Source organism: Furipterus horrens, unplaced genomic scaffold, assembly GCF_987537825.1.
Source record: "Furipterus horrens unplaced genomic scaffold, mFurHor1.1.pri manual_scaffold_8, whole genome shotgun sequence".
NCBI lineage: Eukaryota > Metazoa > Chordata > Mammalia > Chiroptera > Furipteridae > Furipterus > Furipterus horrens.
The window spans coordinates 31,958,209-31,974,110 of record NW_028327178.1 but is presented as its reverse complement, the minus strand read 5'-3'; the positions used below and the strand labels follow the sequence as shown (position 1 = coordinate 31,974,110).

General features: G+C 35.6%; 1 protein-coding gene across 2 annotated transcripts in view; it reads right to left on the bottom strand.

The window, feature by feature from the left end:
* Positions 1–660: 660 nt before the first annotated feature.
* Positions 661–15,902, bottom strand: part of DSC3 (desmocollin 3) — a 52,339-nt gene continuing 37,097 nt past the window's right edge. The window contains exons 12-17 of one of the 2 annotated variants that reach the window (XM_090285685.1): positions 15,059–15,283; positions 12,556–12,780; positions 10,305–10,423; positions 5,395–5,643; positions 3,549–3,591; positions 3,408–3,470 (exon numbers count right to left, since the gene is read on the bottom strand). In XM_090285685.1, coding sequence (XP_090141811.1) covers positions 3,565–3,591; positions 5,395–5,643; positions 10,305–10,423; positions 12,556–12,780; positions 15,059–15,283 — 845 coding nt within the window. In that variant the 3' untranslated portion in view covers positions 3,408–3,470; positions 3,549–3,564. Of the gene's footprint in view, positions 3,471–3,548; positions 3,592–5,394; positions 5,644–10,304; positions 10,424–12,555; positions 12,781–15,058; positions 15,284–15,902 lie in introns of both variants that reach the window. The other variant, XM_090285684.1, reaches the window with a different exon arrangement.

Below are 15,902 nucleotides of genomic sequence, written 5' to 3'. Positions count from 1 at the left end.
TAGAAACCAAATATTTACACACAAAAATAATGCTCACAATAAAAGTTCTGAAATTGAAGCTGTGGTTCAAATTATATTAGCATTTGAAGCTATTGAAACAACTCATAAATTCTTGAAATGGTCAGTCTCACACACGCACGCACCCACACACACATACCTGGGGGAAAGAGTCACTGTGAAGTGCACAGCACTGTAATTCAGTTGTAATTAAAACTTGGAAGATATATATCCTGCAAGTTGCAGCGCCAAGGTTGGAATAGTGCTTGCTGTTTTATTTTTTAACTCCTAATGTTTCCCCTTGACTACACTGCTCCTCCAAGTAAGCATTCTGTATCCACATTTTATTTCTGGCACACTCTGCAATTACAACCACCTTCTAATCCTTCTTTACTCAAAATCAAATGATAGATGGATACATATGTAGGTAGATAGATGATGACAATAGATAGAATCATTCGCCCCAAATAGCAATCTCCCCCCAATAGTGTAGTACATAGTAATAATGTTGACAATCTGATAATTCCCCATTCTCTAAGATATTCTCCAGTAATATGATAAAGACATTACTGAAAATGGCTATTTCCATGCCAGTCTTAAGCACAATTTTGTAACAGATTTACTATGGAATAATTTAATTTCTGAAAACAACAAAGACAGAAATCAAATTTAGATTGTTTTATTACATCCTGTATCTGTAAATATTACTTTGCACATTTGATTTTTGCTTTTAACTTTCCATGTTTCTTTAAAAGTAAAGTAACTTTTTAATAGCAAAATTAAAGCTCTGTTAAAAAATGTCTCAAAACAAACTTTACTGCATTTTACACAATTAACTACTTCTTTATAAACATAAGAAAACAATCTGTACATTTACATTAAAAATTCAAGAACTGGAAAAATGAAAGCTATAAAAAGATATTTTCTTTCATACCAAAATAACACATTTTTCACCTTACACATATAAGGGAAGAAGAATACTACATGTTAAAGATGTTTCCATTAAAACTAAGAAAACTTTAAAAGGAAATTACCCATTCAAAAGTCTAAATCTAAAAAAAAATCTAGATTTCAAGAGCAAATAAGAAAACCCAAAATGTAACGTCAAATAAAAACTTTAGACCACACTTAACTGAAGACCTTCTATCTCAGGGCCCAGAGGGCTGCATAGGAAGAAAGCATCTCCCATGAATGCCTTGTTTGTTCCACACAACCAGTTCAGGGCCCATCCTGTGATGCCTACAGACTCATTAAGCAGTCAGCGCTCTTCTCTGGGTCTCCACACTCCAAAGGTGAGGCCCAGGCAAGGGGTTAGTGATCCTTCACCAAAATCAAACGTCAGCTGCCACTGGCCTGAGAGAAGAACTTTTCTGAAAAGGAAGGGCCTGCCCTAGGAGAAACTATGAAGCACACAATGTTGCCTTTTTTGGCCTCTCTTCTTGCCCTTGAAGGCCTGAGTTTTCATGATGATCTCTGACTTGTCCAAACACTCCTTGGGCTTGTCTTCTCCCAGAGTTCCCTGTGTCCCCATATATATATACACACAGATATATACAGTCAGTTCAAACTATAGCCTATAGAACACTGCCACTTCATGGGCTAGCTCAACAAATTCTGTTCCCAAAGACAAAGAATTTGAGGGCGTGGGGGAGGCATAGGTCCCAATTCATAGCTGCAAAAGTTTTTAAATGATTCTAATTATTTTTCTTCCAAAGTTTTCTTCAGTTAATGATACCTAATACAGGAGTGAGCAAAGTAGGTTTTACAGCTATGAGTATACAAAACAGAGTTTATTCTTGTATTATTACTTATTAATTATTGTGTTATTTATTTGCATTACAACAGGAAACTTACTTTTGCCCCTGTGTTTCTAGTCTAATTTTTAAACTATCACTTGAAGTAAGTACATGACAATGTGATTAGATTTACCATAAATTTCGGTATTATTTTAAGTTTATAACATCATTTCCTTGAAGTATTCTGCCAGCCTTCCAGAGGCTCTATCACATAAACAAATTTGGGAAGCCCTAAATTTAAGCAGCACCTTGAAAGATATTAAATTCCACCTAGGGTTTAAGTTTCCCTATATTCTTTTGATTCTTTACAGCATTTTGTAATATCTACCTGCCTTAATAAGGAGTAATATATTTTATTTGAAAATGGCAGTGAATGAAAATTCACGCTTATCCCTCATTGCTACTTCTAACTACGGTAGGAGTCTGTTTTTCCAGACCATCAGGCATAACCACAATCCATCTAAGGTTATTTTCTAATTTCAAATGACTACTATAGACAGAAGCCATATGTGCTAAAACAGAAAATAAAAATATAAAAGTACGATACTCAAGAGAAGACAAGCAACATTTTTTTCAGCATAATTTTCATTACTGGCAAGTTTTTGATAGTAGTCCTGAATCTTGGGGGGTGGGGGGGATGTTAAAATTAGGGATTATGAGCTCAGTTAAAGATTTTTAGTATTTTCATTAAAATACCAGCAATAACTCTTTGTATGGTGAATATAGTTTTGTTCCTTGAGAATAAGGAAAGTTATAATCCTCATAATAATCCTTTACAAACCATAAACACTTTCAAAAGCACAAAAATAAGAATTTCTTTGTTTACACTTTCCTAGGGTAATTTAAAGTTGTGGCTATGTATTTTTGAGAACTTTATTAGGGCAATCGAGGAGCTAAGACTGCTCTTCCTTACCTTGTTGCTAACCAGAAAGAAAACAAAATTCTAAAAATCATAGGGGTTACTGACTAGGTACTATTGATATTTTAGAGATTAAAAAATCCAACAAAATTTGCCACAGTGTTTGAAATAATCCTATTCCACTTAAATATAAATATGGAACAAGAACAGAATTTCAGCCCAGATAGCTGTTTTGCTGTATTCAATCACATACAGCTTAGCTATTGTTGAACTAATATTTACCAAATATTTATTTGGAAAATATCTATAAAGGAGAACAGATCCTTTATAGACCTTAATTCCAATGTTACAGCATGAGATTTGCTAGTTGTTTGCTTATTCGGTTTTAAAGAAGGCAAAAACAGTTTAACATTTAAATTTCATGAAAAAGATAAGCAATAAATGGCTTGAAAAAATATTGTACAAATTGGTAATTAACATAATTCAAAATTTAAAAATATTTTATATAGTCATAGTCGTATCTATCTGTATTTAGAAATTGAAATTGAATTTTACAGTACCCCTTTTGGAAACATCCAGAATGTTTGACAAAATTATGCCTAATTGTAGCAATGTAATATTTATCTTTTTGTGCATGTTTCTGCTAATGTAGTGAATTTAGCTTCCAAATTATTTAAAAAGTCAAGACCCTCTTCCTCCTGTTTTTCACTGCAGCAACCTACAGAACCAGTTGGAGATCCTCTTCCTTCATAGTTATACGTAAGGACATAATCTTGAGATGGGAGGTGGTCTTCATTCTCATTATATCGGTGCAATTTCTGTAGAAGAAAAAAGAAGGATTGCATTATTGTTTTAAACACACAAACATATAAACATAAAATATATTTTTTATTTACCTTTTATGTTTAATTTTTAACCAGTGTGTCCTCTAATGGAGTCCTACATACAAAAAATGCACATGATTGGTCTATATCACAACCACACCATAAAGTCAGTATATTTTACATTTCTAGTCATCCATACAAATAAAAACTTATGTAGACAAATGTTCTGTTTAAGTACATTTAAATGATCGTTAAATGCTCATTCTTAAATTTTATGTCTAGAGGTCAGGCTGGTCCACAGAATGATGACAATATCATAGTGGTTAGGAATTTGAGCTTGAATGGCCCAACAGCCCTGATTTTGAGCCTTAGCTCTGGCTTTAACCAACTAGTTACCTGACCGGGAACAAGTTACTAAATATTTTTGTCTCCCTTTTCTCAAGCCTAAAATGGGAATATAGACAATGACTGTCTTCCAAGATCATTTTTAAATGATGAAACAGTAGTGCATGAAAAATATTCTCATTACTCCCAGTACATAGTAAATAGACAATAGATGTTAACTAAAACCACTACATATTATGTGCAGTTAGAAAGTAGGTAAGAACTACCTCACTGGCTTCAGAATCAAGTTTATAAAGGCAACCAAAACATTGACAAGATGGAGAGGCACAAAAAATTTCAGTGAAATTCAAAATAACATAATCCACATAGCAAAACTCTGGCCTTTGGAATGGAGGGGCCAAGCATTCAGTCACCTCCTCCTTCACTATCTGTCATGGGCCAGCCTTCTGACTTGTCCAGTTCTTCTGCCTCCTCCCCTTCCTCACCTGCGTGCACTCCCTCTCTAACCCGAACTTATTTTCTTGCTTTGAATTAGCGTCTTCCTTTATAACCATTTTAGCCTCACACCCCATTACCTGATGTGCACATTGAAGAACACTCCTAAGAGTGCTTCTTAAGCTTAGCTCTTTCCCAACCTCAAATTACATGAAACTGTCTAGAAACAGAAAAAGGATTAACACTTGAATTTCATAAAAAATATGCTATGGCCACATGATAAACTACAGTCATGTCACAGACCATTGCCCGTTGCAGTTCATCAAAGGATTAAGGGCTTCTGGTCTGGTGTTTGTGTGACAAAGGCACTGGCACCCTCAGATCAAAGAAGTGAAAACTCAGTGCCAGGAAGAAATTTAATCCAGCAATTCTCTGCCTGCGCTGCACCTGAGGAGCCTTGGAGGGGTTGGGGGAGGTGGGAAAAGCCAAACCAATTAAATCAGAATCTTTCAAGGTGGAGCACAGGCATCGGTTTTTTGTTTTTGTTTTGTTTTGTTTTAAAGCTCCCTGGGGGATTCTGATGTGCTATCAGGATTGAAAATCCCTTATTTAACCTCTCCTTTCTTTCACATCCTTGCTTTCCTCTGACTAAAACGTGTTATATTTGCATCCATCATGCTTTTACATTAAAAATAGTTCAGACAAGTCATATTATTTAATGTTAATCCTAGAATTGTGTACAGATGCTCTGTTTTCACAGAAAATGGATATTTGATTTGGACAGTTTTGTGACTGTGAGAATTTAGATTTTTTTTCGTATTCCATATTGACAGAACTCAGGAGGTAAACACACACCTAAAATTAAAACGTAAATAAGTCAGGGTATTAAAAACTTGCAGTTTTCATGATATTTCAGAAATTAAGAGAATATAACAGATGAAATAAAATCCTTTTTATAGTAAATAATGTAATATAATAAAAAAAACAGGGAGGAAATAACCAGACAGGGAGAAAGAAAGAGGAAACCATGAAAAATATAAAAAAGCAATTTCTTAAAATATATATATTAATACCAATTTCCTATGGTTTCCCACTTGGACATTTAAATAGTAGGGTGAAATCACTTAAGGAAACTCACTTCATGAAGACGAGGCTGAGTGAAAGTATGCCACTCTGAGTAAGTGTGTCTGGAGTTTTCCATTTCCATATGTCCTCCCCTATAGGAATCCAGGGTGTGATGCCCCCGGCCCGATTCCAAGGTCTGGTGTCCTCCTTTCACCATTTCAATGGTTTCCAGCCCTCCGTTTCTCATTCCTGATCCCATAGTACCACAAAAGCCTTGACCAGAGTTGTTGACTGTCTGGGTCATAAACCCATTGACAGAACACTGAAATAAAATAAAATAAGCCATTCATATTGGGAGAAATGGATTCCAAGAGAAGTCACAAGAAGGCAAGGGAGAAAGAACATTTATTCAACCTTTTTATTCATTCATTCAACAGACATTGATCACTTTCCAATTATGTGCTCCGTCTAGGGATGAAAAGATAGACATGGTCGTTCAGTGGCTCCAAGAAGCTCTTATTCCAATGAGTCAAAAACAGATAATTACTTTAAGATTTTGATTATTCTGATAAATACGTGAACCCAGAATGCTATAGGAGCACAGAAAAAAAACATCAAAATTTGAATCCAGAGAGGTTAACTATAGTGAACTTGGGAAGCTGAGCTGAAGGACTCCTCATGAGAACTGGGAGGAAGAATACACTACCTGCAGAAGAGTCTAGAGGCAAAGGATGTTTTAGAGGTGCTCAACTTCAGTCTGCTGAGAATGGCTACCACATAGAACTGAGAGAGAGAGAGGAAGCTGGAAAGGTTATAAAAGGCCAGAGGACATAAATACCTACATGCCGTGCTAAAAATGCAGACTATTCTGAGGTTATGAGGACTCAAAGAAGAATTTTTATAACAGAGGAGGAACATATTTTTAAAATCATTCTAGGCAATAATGTGACATACAAATAAGAAAGAGATGAGTTTAGTGTCATAGAAATCAAAGGGGCCACTAAATTATTCTAGGTGAAAATGCTAAGGGCCTAAGCCAAAGTAGAAGCATTGATGATTAAAAGTATCATCCATGCAAAACAGAACCAGAGGCATAGAAACAAGGAACAGACTGACAGTGACCAGAGGTGGGGGGAGGCGAGAAGAGGGGAAAGAATGGGAAGAGTTTAGTCAAGGAACTAGTATAAATGACCCATGGACATGGACAGCAGGGTGGGGACTGACTGTGGGAGAGGGGAGGGAGTGGGTGTGGCAGGGGAGAGCAATGGGGGAAAAGTGGGACAACTGTAATAGAACAATAATAAATAATTTTTTAAAAGTAGATGCTCCATAGAGAAGTGGTCAGATGGGAGGCAGTTACAGGGAGGGGTCAGGAATAATTCCTTTGTGTTCTGCTGTGCAACCAGATTGATGGTACAATTCACATTGAAGTGGGGAAGAACGAAGTTCCTGTGGGTAAGAGGAGGGTAAGCAATTCAATTTCGAACTTGGTGAACTTGAGAAACTTTTGGGATGTCCAAGACGAGTACACGAATATGCAGATGTGGAGCTCAGGTGTGAGATCTGAGCTGCAGGTAGAATTTGAGGAGTTCTTGCTATATAGGTGGTAGTTGAAGCCACCGGAATAAATGGCATTACCTAGAGGAAACTTTAGACTAAAAGAAAATAGGACTAAGAATAAAACTACAAGGAAAATCCCATTTTAAGAGGTGGACAGTTGATCTGGAACAACCAACAGAGGGAAGCAAAGAGGCATGACTCTGAAGCCATACAAAGAAGTAGTTAAGGAGGTAAATGATCAAAGTAGAAAAAAATCGAAGTAAGATAAGAACTGGTTCCCATCAAATTAGCACCCACTGAATTCCAGTGAAAAAAAAAGAATGGACAGTGGCGGTCTTTGTCAAAGAATTTCCAAAGAGTGTTGGGTGAACATGAAGTACTATCATAGAGAAATCAAGTATAAATTTTTCTTTCCAAAAGTTCAGTTTCAAAGAAAAAGAGATAGAGAGGGAACTAGAGAAATTCCACACGGGTGAGAAACTTAAAAGTGGTAACCTCAGTGTGTTATTTCTAATTATAAACTGTTAGGACCATGACAAGATCTCAATAATCATTAGGTTCTTTTGTGCCATTTTCTTAGCAATTTAATTTTTTAATTTAATATTTTCAAGTTTAGATGACTCACTGAACCTGAAATATATCTATAAAAGTCAAATATATTATCTCACTGCCTTAAAAAAATACTGGAAAAAAGAACTGAAAATTAGCCATTTGGTGGCACTACTATCCTATATTTTTTGCTTAGGTTGCTGCTACAGTAAATTTCTATAGCAAAAAAAAAAAAAATCAGGATTTTCAAATCTCCTTGATAGTGTGCTTTGTCATTATAAACACATATTCAGAGATCATATTTCTAAGCTAATGGAAGGAAAACTGAAAATAAACCCAAATAGAGGCTGAGCCCACAGTACTGTTTCACATTCTCTCTGCTCTCTGTTCCTTTATCCACCTCCAAGTGCATTCCCCAAAGTTCATTCTCATGGGGTATCAACAACTCATTCAATATGCCAGTGATTTTCGGGTTTACTTTTCCAATCCTGACTTTTCACCCAACTCCTAACACTAGCTGAATTCCTATAACTTAAACTCAGATACAAAAGGGAAGTCATCACTTTTATTCATTGTATGAGAATGAGTTTATATAGTCACTATGAAATTTTGTTCCATTTTGTAAAATTAGGCCTAAACTTATGTTCTGGCACAAAGTAACAATTCCAAGTCCTTTTAAGAAGGGTTCCTAGCAGAGAACAGGCATAACTATAATATAGTGAAGTACCCGATCAATACTATCAGCTCCAGCATCAAATGGCAAAGAACAAATATTAATTAAAGCTCACTCATTCCATGCTCAGATATAAAATAAGAACTCACTATTTATATGAGGACTATTAAAGGAATAAACCTATTTTCTGAATGAAGAGATAATTACAGGGTTCCACATGTAAGCACGTCAAATGTGGATGGGCTATGATTTTGTATGAGGGTGGGGAGGAAGTGAAAGAAATAGTTGATGAGAAAGTCATCTTCACCTTAAGATATAAAAAAAGCTTGATATATAGTTATTGGCCCCACCTATAGCATCTCTCCCTTTGACCCCACTTTTTCTTTTGTTACTCAAAAGTAAACAATCTTATTCATAAATTAAAAATATATTTTTTATTCATTTCTAGTTTAATATCTCAATTACCATTATCCTAAGAATCTCATTCTTAAAACTATCCAAAGATCCCAATCCTTCACCTTCCCCATCCCTAAAGCCTTCCTATTCTCATTGATCATCCTGCTAATTTAGTATCATATTGCTCACATTATACTACTTACATGCAGAAAAGCCTTGACTGACTCTCCCTTACCAAGAAACAAACCTGAAAGCCTTAGTGTGGCCCATGAAAATCCCATCTCCCACTCTTCTATATCCTCTCCCACAAAGCCAAAGTTAAGTCTTAAGCTTCTATTCCAAAACATCATTTCTTCTACTTCAAATCAATGTATTCACTATTTGTCAAATAATCCCTAAACTCTGCCTTCTTTTTTATTCTTTAGGCTCTCTTCCTCTTCTTTAGCTATTCCTAACAACTCTTCACTTTCAAATACTTCTTATTCTTTAAATCACAGAGCAATGTGACTTCTTTAACCAGGCCTCCGGTTGGGCCAGGTGACACGCGTACACTTATGTATCATAAGCCTCTTTGAACTCAGACAATGCTCTATCGTATTGATGCTAATGGTTTACTGTCATGTGCCTATTTATTTTCCTTGTAAAAGTAGATTGTATTTATCATAAATAAAGTGAAATATTTTTTCAGAAAGAACAAGCCTTTTAAAAACATTTTAATCTACTTCCCCCAAAATAAGAAGCATAGTGCCGAGGATCTCAGAGGTCCCAAGAACATGTAAGAAAACAGACTGGCAGTAATCTTCCAAACTCCTCCCGCACACCCACTTTTTAAAAACATACATCTCTTTGATATTTTCTTCATTTATCTTCAGAGCTTTTAGTAAGTTAGTTTTTCTTATTATAAACAGTCAAAGAGAAAAATAACATCTGGAAATAACACATTGTAGAAAGCAGCCAAATAGATTGTTACTATGATAAATTTACATCAAAGAACACATCTTAAATTATAACACTAAAGAGAGGAAAAAAGATAACTAAAACAATACATATGGTTTTGTAACAGTGGGAAATTGTAACCCACCCCACCATTCTTCTGGCACTGTTTCTGTTAGTGCTGACTCTGACTAATATGTAGCTTAAAGATAAACAGCGTATTTGTATAGGAATCCTAGGAACTAACTTCAAAAGATACAGACTCTAACTTTAGATATCCTAGCTCCTGGAGATTTGCTGACCTTCAACCTTGGAGCCAGGATGACAGGAAGCCAGAATGACAAGAAGCCAGGATGACTAAGCCAGGATGACTAAGCCAGGATGACTAAGCCAGGATGAGGCACACAGGACCATCACTTGCCTTATCAGAAAGTACTGTGTTCATCTGCACAGACAGAACTTTCTAACACCTTCCTTGATGTCTTTGTTCTTGTTCTCCTCTCCCTCCTTATAAAAACTTCTGCCTCCACTGAGAGGTAGAGATGGGCTTTGAACCTAGAAGATGAGTCTCCCATCTTCTAGATGTCTGGCATCTGAATAAACCACTTTCCTTTATATCAGCACCAGCCTCTCGAGTATTGGCTTTCAAAGCAACAGGCAACTGGACCAGTGTTCAATTACAGTTTAAAAAGATAAATAAATGCCACGACATAAATATTTAAATACTGACAAATAAAATATGTATGCCTACTAAATCTTACCCAATTAAAAATATAAATAAACTCCTACATTTCAAAATAACTTCATGAGGATGAGTTAAGAAATTATGGGAGATACTCAGAGATAAATATTCATTTAAGAAAATTACTTACCACCTTATCGTCTCCAGGTGCTTCTGTATTTGATATAATTAAATTTTGCTGTGCCAAATCTTCAGGCAAACCTTTTTTTCTGGCACCAACAACTCCACATACTAAAGTGAGCAATACAGCTGAGTTTGAAAAAGAGATAAATATATAAAGTTTAACATACGTAGACTAAAAATCGATCTTCTGTATCTTATCATCTAAGGTGCACAGGAGGCAAATAAAGCCAAGAAGGATGGGTGTCCCATGATCACCTTGACCTTTCTAAACTAACAGACCATGATTTAGCTTTGAGTTTAAAATTTGGCATGATTGTATGTATATTTTGATGACAGTCCTTTTTAAGAGTTTGACTTCTACTCATCATACTAAAGGCTTTAGAATCATGAGTTAAGTAGTACATTTTTTAAAAATCATTGACATTTACTTAAGACAAAGAGTTTAAAGAGGTTTATTGATTCCCAAAAGAATGGTATGCCTACAGGAAAGCATGACAAAACATTTTTTCCAGACTAGATTTATCTCCAAGTATCTTAATTAACCCTATTTTGTATTTTGTCTGTTCAGAATTTTCATTCTACATAATAATCGTGGGAGGTTAGAATACGTGATAATACAACTGAGAGTAATAACAATGATTCTTTATAATGTTCTACAAGCTGCTATGCCACAAACTTTCAAACCACAGCCCCGAATCCAGCCCATCACATATTTTGTATGGCCCATGAGTATGGTTTTTATGTTGTTAAATGGTTGAAAAAAAATAAAAAAGAATATGAGTTTTTTAATAGGTGAAAATTATATGAAATTCAAATTTTAATGTCCACAAATAAAGTTCTATTGGAGCACAGCCACACCAGTCATTTAAATATTTCCTATGGCAGCTTTCTTGCTACAAGGGCAAGTTTGATTGGTTTTATCTGAAACCACATAGCCCGCAAAGTTTAAAATATATACTCTCTAGTCCTAGAAAGAGTACTCCAACCCCTGCTTACTCTGTGTGGCCCCTATGACCTTTCTGCTTCCATTTTTTACCCCTTTTGCCCTCATCCACTAGTCTCTAGCTTCACTGGTCTCCCTGCCATTCCTTGATGTTCCCAGGCATACTCTCACCTTAGCGCCTTGGAACTGACTTTCCCTCCTGCCTGAAAGCTCTTCCCTCAAGTATTCCACTGGACTGACACACCTTTTCCAAAAATCAACAACGATAACCTTCTGTTAGGCCTGACCTAACCATTTACTGAACATTTCAATCGCTACCACCAATCTGTCACACTCACCCACACACATTCTGTAGGACGGCAAATCCTATTATTTTGTTCTATTTTTTCCTCCACAGCATTTAATTTATTTATCAGTGTACTATCTCAAGACACTATTTATTTTTGTTTATTTTTGTCTGTTTTGTTCTTTAATGAAGGCTATGCATTTGGACTATCACAGGTGTTCAATATATGTGTATTTTGTTGAGTTGATGAAAAATAATGAACACTTATCAGAAATACACCATGCACTGTTGTAAGTTCTTCATATGCATTAATTAATCATCAGTGCTACTCAATAAAGTAGGATACTGTAATTATCCCCTTTTACAGGTGAGGAAATTGGAGCACAGTTAAGCAACTTTCCCCAAGTCACATGGCTTGCAAATAATAGACTAGGTACAAACCCAGACAGTCCAATTTCAGAGTCTTGCTCTTACTCACTACCCCTACCACAGAACAAAGGAACAACAGCTAATCTAAGATGGAGGAATGGGTGGGAGTAAAAAGAGAAGAAACTACATCGTGCCATTAAGAACTAGACTACAGGTGAAGAAGAGGTTAATAGAATTCAAAATTAGTAGATAATATGGAAGAAGATACATGGCTGAACATCGCCCATAAATCTATGGCTGAATCGCGGGAAGGCATAAAATGAAAATGGCTTTTAGTGAACTTTCATATAGCAGAAGTTTTAGATTGTTTTATAGAACTAAAAGGGGTAGTATGATGTATAAGAAATAAAAGTTTTACACTGACAGATTTAGCACAGTCTAAGGAATTTTCAACAGTTCTGTCCAAATGTGAAATCTTTTATCTCAAAAAGGATCCTGCTCCTCTTACAGAAAATGGTCAATCAGAGTTCAGATAATAATACAAAAGGGATTTGTAAAGATGACTGACATCTGATGGATGGTTGGATGATTACTTTTAAAAGACCTTTTCCTTCACTCAGATATTATATATTTTAACCTTAAGAAAGTAAAAGAACTTACAGAAAAGTAATGCAATACCCAGTAGTATTGCCAGGATTGCCCATGTCCCCAGTGATGCTCCTGTACTTCTTGAAGCCCTCAGACACTGACTTGGATGAGTACAATCACACAGATTAACGGTCAAGGTTTTTGTTGCAGATTGACCTTCTCTATCTTTTACAGTAATGGGAATATTATACTCTTTAAGTGCAGCAATTTTTTGATATGAAAGGCGGGCAGCTGTATCTGAAAAGAAATAGAATAATTATATTTTTAATGAGCATTTATTCCTCCCTTAGCATCTGTTTCACCACATTTGTTTGTAAGGGTCTTATTCTCAAAGAACCACCTGCCACATGAAAAGAAATAAAAGTGGATGACTACCTTTAACTTTTTCAAGCACTAACATTACTCTATATGTGTTGGTCATTGTAACTTTTTAGAGAGAAGCTTAAAGAAACAATTTGACATTGGAGTGACCCAGTAGCATTTCAACAATATTTAATATTCCTTTACTTATTCCCTTATCTACAAACTAAGAATTCTGGACTAACACTTAACGCATTTTTCTGTAGTACCATTTTATGCTACTCATAAAGAATTAACACTTAGAGCTATAAACCAAGGATGTTTTAAGTTCACATTCTCTTATCTATTTACCTTCTGGTACCCGTCCATTATCCTATGGATAAAAAGTTTTTCAAAACACAAATACTTTTTGTGATTAATGTCTTGCTTCTGGAAGTATACTCAATACCAGAAAGCTAATTAATGTCACCCAAGCTAGGTATAAGGCTTACCTAAAAACAGCTATAATTGTATCATAACAATGCATATTTACTAACTGTGATATTTCCCTCAACGGTCTTGATATATTATTTTAATGACCTTATTGTCAACTGGCCAAAAGTTCTACACACTTTCAATGACAATTACAACCTTCTTGAATTTTTGCAAGGTACTAAGTGAAGTGACAAAGTAGCATAAAGCACATCTGGAAGTCATCTCTAATTTCTAAGCTGTACTTAAATGCACTGTTATAACTGTAAGAACTTCAAAGACTTTTGGCTGCAGCTCATAGCTGAAGTTTTCCAGAGGAATGTGAATTACAACTCGGGTTTATTTTGACCCTTCAGGATATACTGTGTCTGAAGTAAGATCCTTCAAATCCCTCAAGACCACAAGCTGAGCCATACTCATGTCTCATTTATTCATAGGAGTGCATCAGCCCCTGATTTTCTTTGCCACTCAAGTCTGTCCTCTTCCTCCTAACCATAACCAATGTTATTTTTAAGACATAGATCTAGATAGAGTATTGCCTTACTTGAACACCCCCAATGCATACCTTTTACCACTTACTGTATAAAGGCCATTGTCCCTGGCTGGGTACAGAAGGCTCATCACCACCAGCTTCCATCTTTCCTTCTGCTCATTCTCACAGCATTCCTACTAAAATGCTCTGAACTCTAAAAACACTGATCTCCTTATACCCAAGTATTTTCCTTCTTTTATGCATATATATTATTGATTCAACAAATATTTATTAAGCAGTTAGTATCTACTAAGCACTTGGCTAAGTACTGAAAATACAAAAATAAATTACAAATGTCTTGAGAAATTCATGTACATATTGGAGGAGTAATGTAAACAGATGACAATACAACATGAAAATAACTATAATAAAGTAACAAAAGATCATGGTGTCACTCCTGTTTCAAGAAAGACTTCTTAGACATGAGCATCTCTGTTGGCATCATGTCTGACTTGTTAATCTCTCTCTATATAGAGATATTATATATATAATATAATATATAATATAACACAGAGAGAGATTATATACATATATTATATATATATGTGTGTGTGTGTGTATAATCCCAGGGTCTGGAACACTGCCCAGTAGATAATAAGTGCTCCATAAACATTATGAATTAATATCAGGCTAAGAAATAAAAAGGGAGGTATTCTAGGTAGAAGGAAGAGCATAAAGAAGTCCAACTGCATGACATAGTAACAAATAAGCCATGAACCATGGCTGAAATACAGACAACTACATTCCCCAGAAACCACTATCACAGAGACTACCCTGCAGGCTCCATTGCCAGGCCTCTGTCCATATCCCACGCATTTCCTTCCAAAATGCCAGAGTGCTTGTCCCGTACACCCAAATTTCTCAGTTCTGCAGTTGGTTTACAGTCCAATTTAAACTGCCCATCTCTCATTCTCTCTCTACCTCACTGGAGTTACTTGAAAAACAGCAAAAACAATTTCATGATAAGCTGCCCAATATTTTAACAAAGCATTTTTGTTTTTGTTGTAAATGTTAATTTGCCATCACAAAAATTATAATTTCTTTCATTTTATGTACAACATATAACATAGGCCCCCTAGGGTATTTGTAAATGTTTTTTAGGCTTCTAAAATGTGTTAATGAGAATCAATTTTCCATGCTTCATGTGCATAAACAAGTAAATCTCTTATCAGTTATTTCAGAGCATATACGTCATTATTTTTTATTAAATACCGTTAACTCTGGAGAGGGTCCACATTCTGTTATTTTCTGAAGAAGGGTTTGCCAAGTTGAAATCAAATGGAGCACCATGGATAGAATCGTCAGGATCAAAAGCTGAAATGTCAGTATATCCCATGTTTGGTTTGCAAATTACTAGATAATCCTGAAGTATTTCTGGTGCATTATCATTCATATCTTCAATGTTAATTACAAGTGTTCCAGTACATGATCTATCCTCTAGGAAGAAAGAAAAAAAAGTTAGGGTAGTTTGTAAAGTCTTTTATACTTTCTAAAGAAAAAAAAATCAGATAGCTTCTAAATGGCTTTTTAATAAACTCTTGGTTATAGAAGAAATCATAAATAAGAACATAGATGGATAGATGAAACCTACAGATCACCTGAAATGAGTACTGTTGTTGACAATATCAAATACAGATGCCAATACACTTTTTACCAAAGTAATTGTCAAACAGAAAAAATAAGTGTCTGAATTTCAAATTCTATTTCTTTGGGTTCCTTCTGGTACAGATGTCAATGAGCAAGAACATGACTACAGAAAAATTATTCTAATCCCAGTACACATCCAACCCACCTAGGGATATTTACTTTAAATATATAATGCCCAGCCCTGACTGTTGTGGGTCAGTGGGTTGGGCATAGTCCCACAAACCAAAAGGTTACAGATTCAATTCCTAGTCAGGACACATGCTTGGGTTATGGACCACGTCCCCAGTTGCAGGGGGTTGGGGGGTGGGGGGTGTTGTGAGAAGTAGCTGATGGATGTTTCTCTCGCACATCAATGTTTATCTCCCTCTCTTTCTCCCTCTCTTCCCCTCTCTTTAAAAATAAAAAAAGT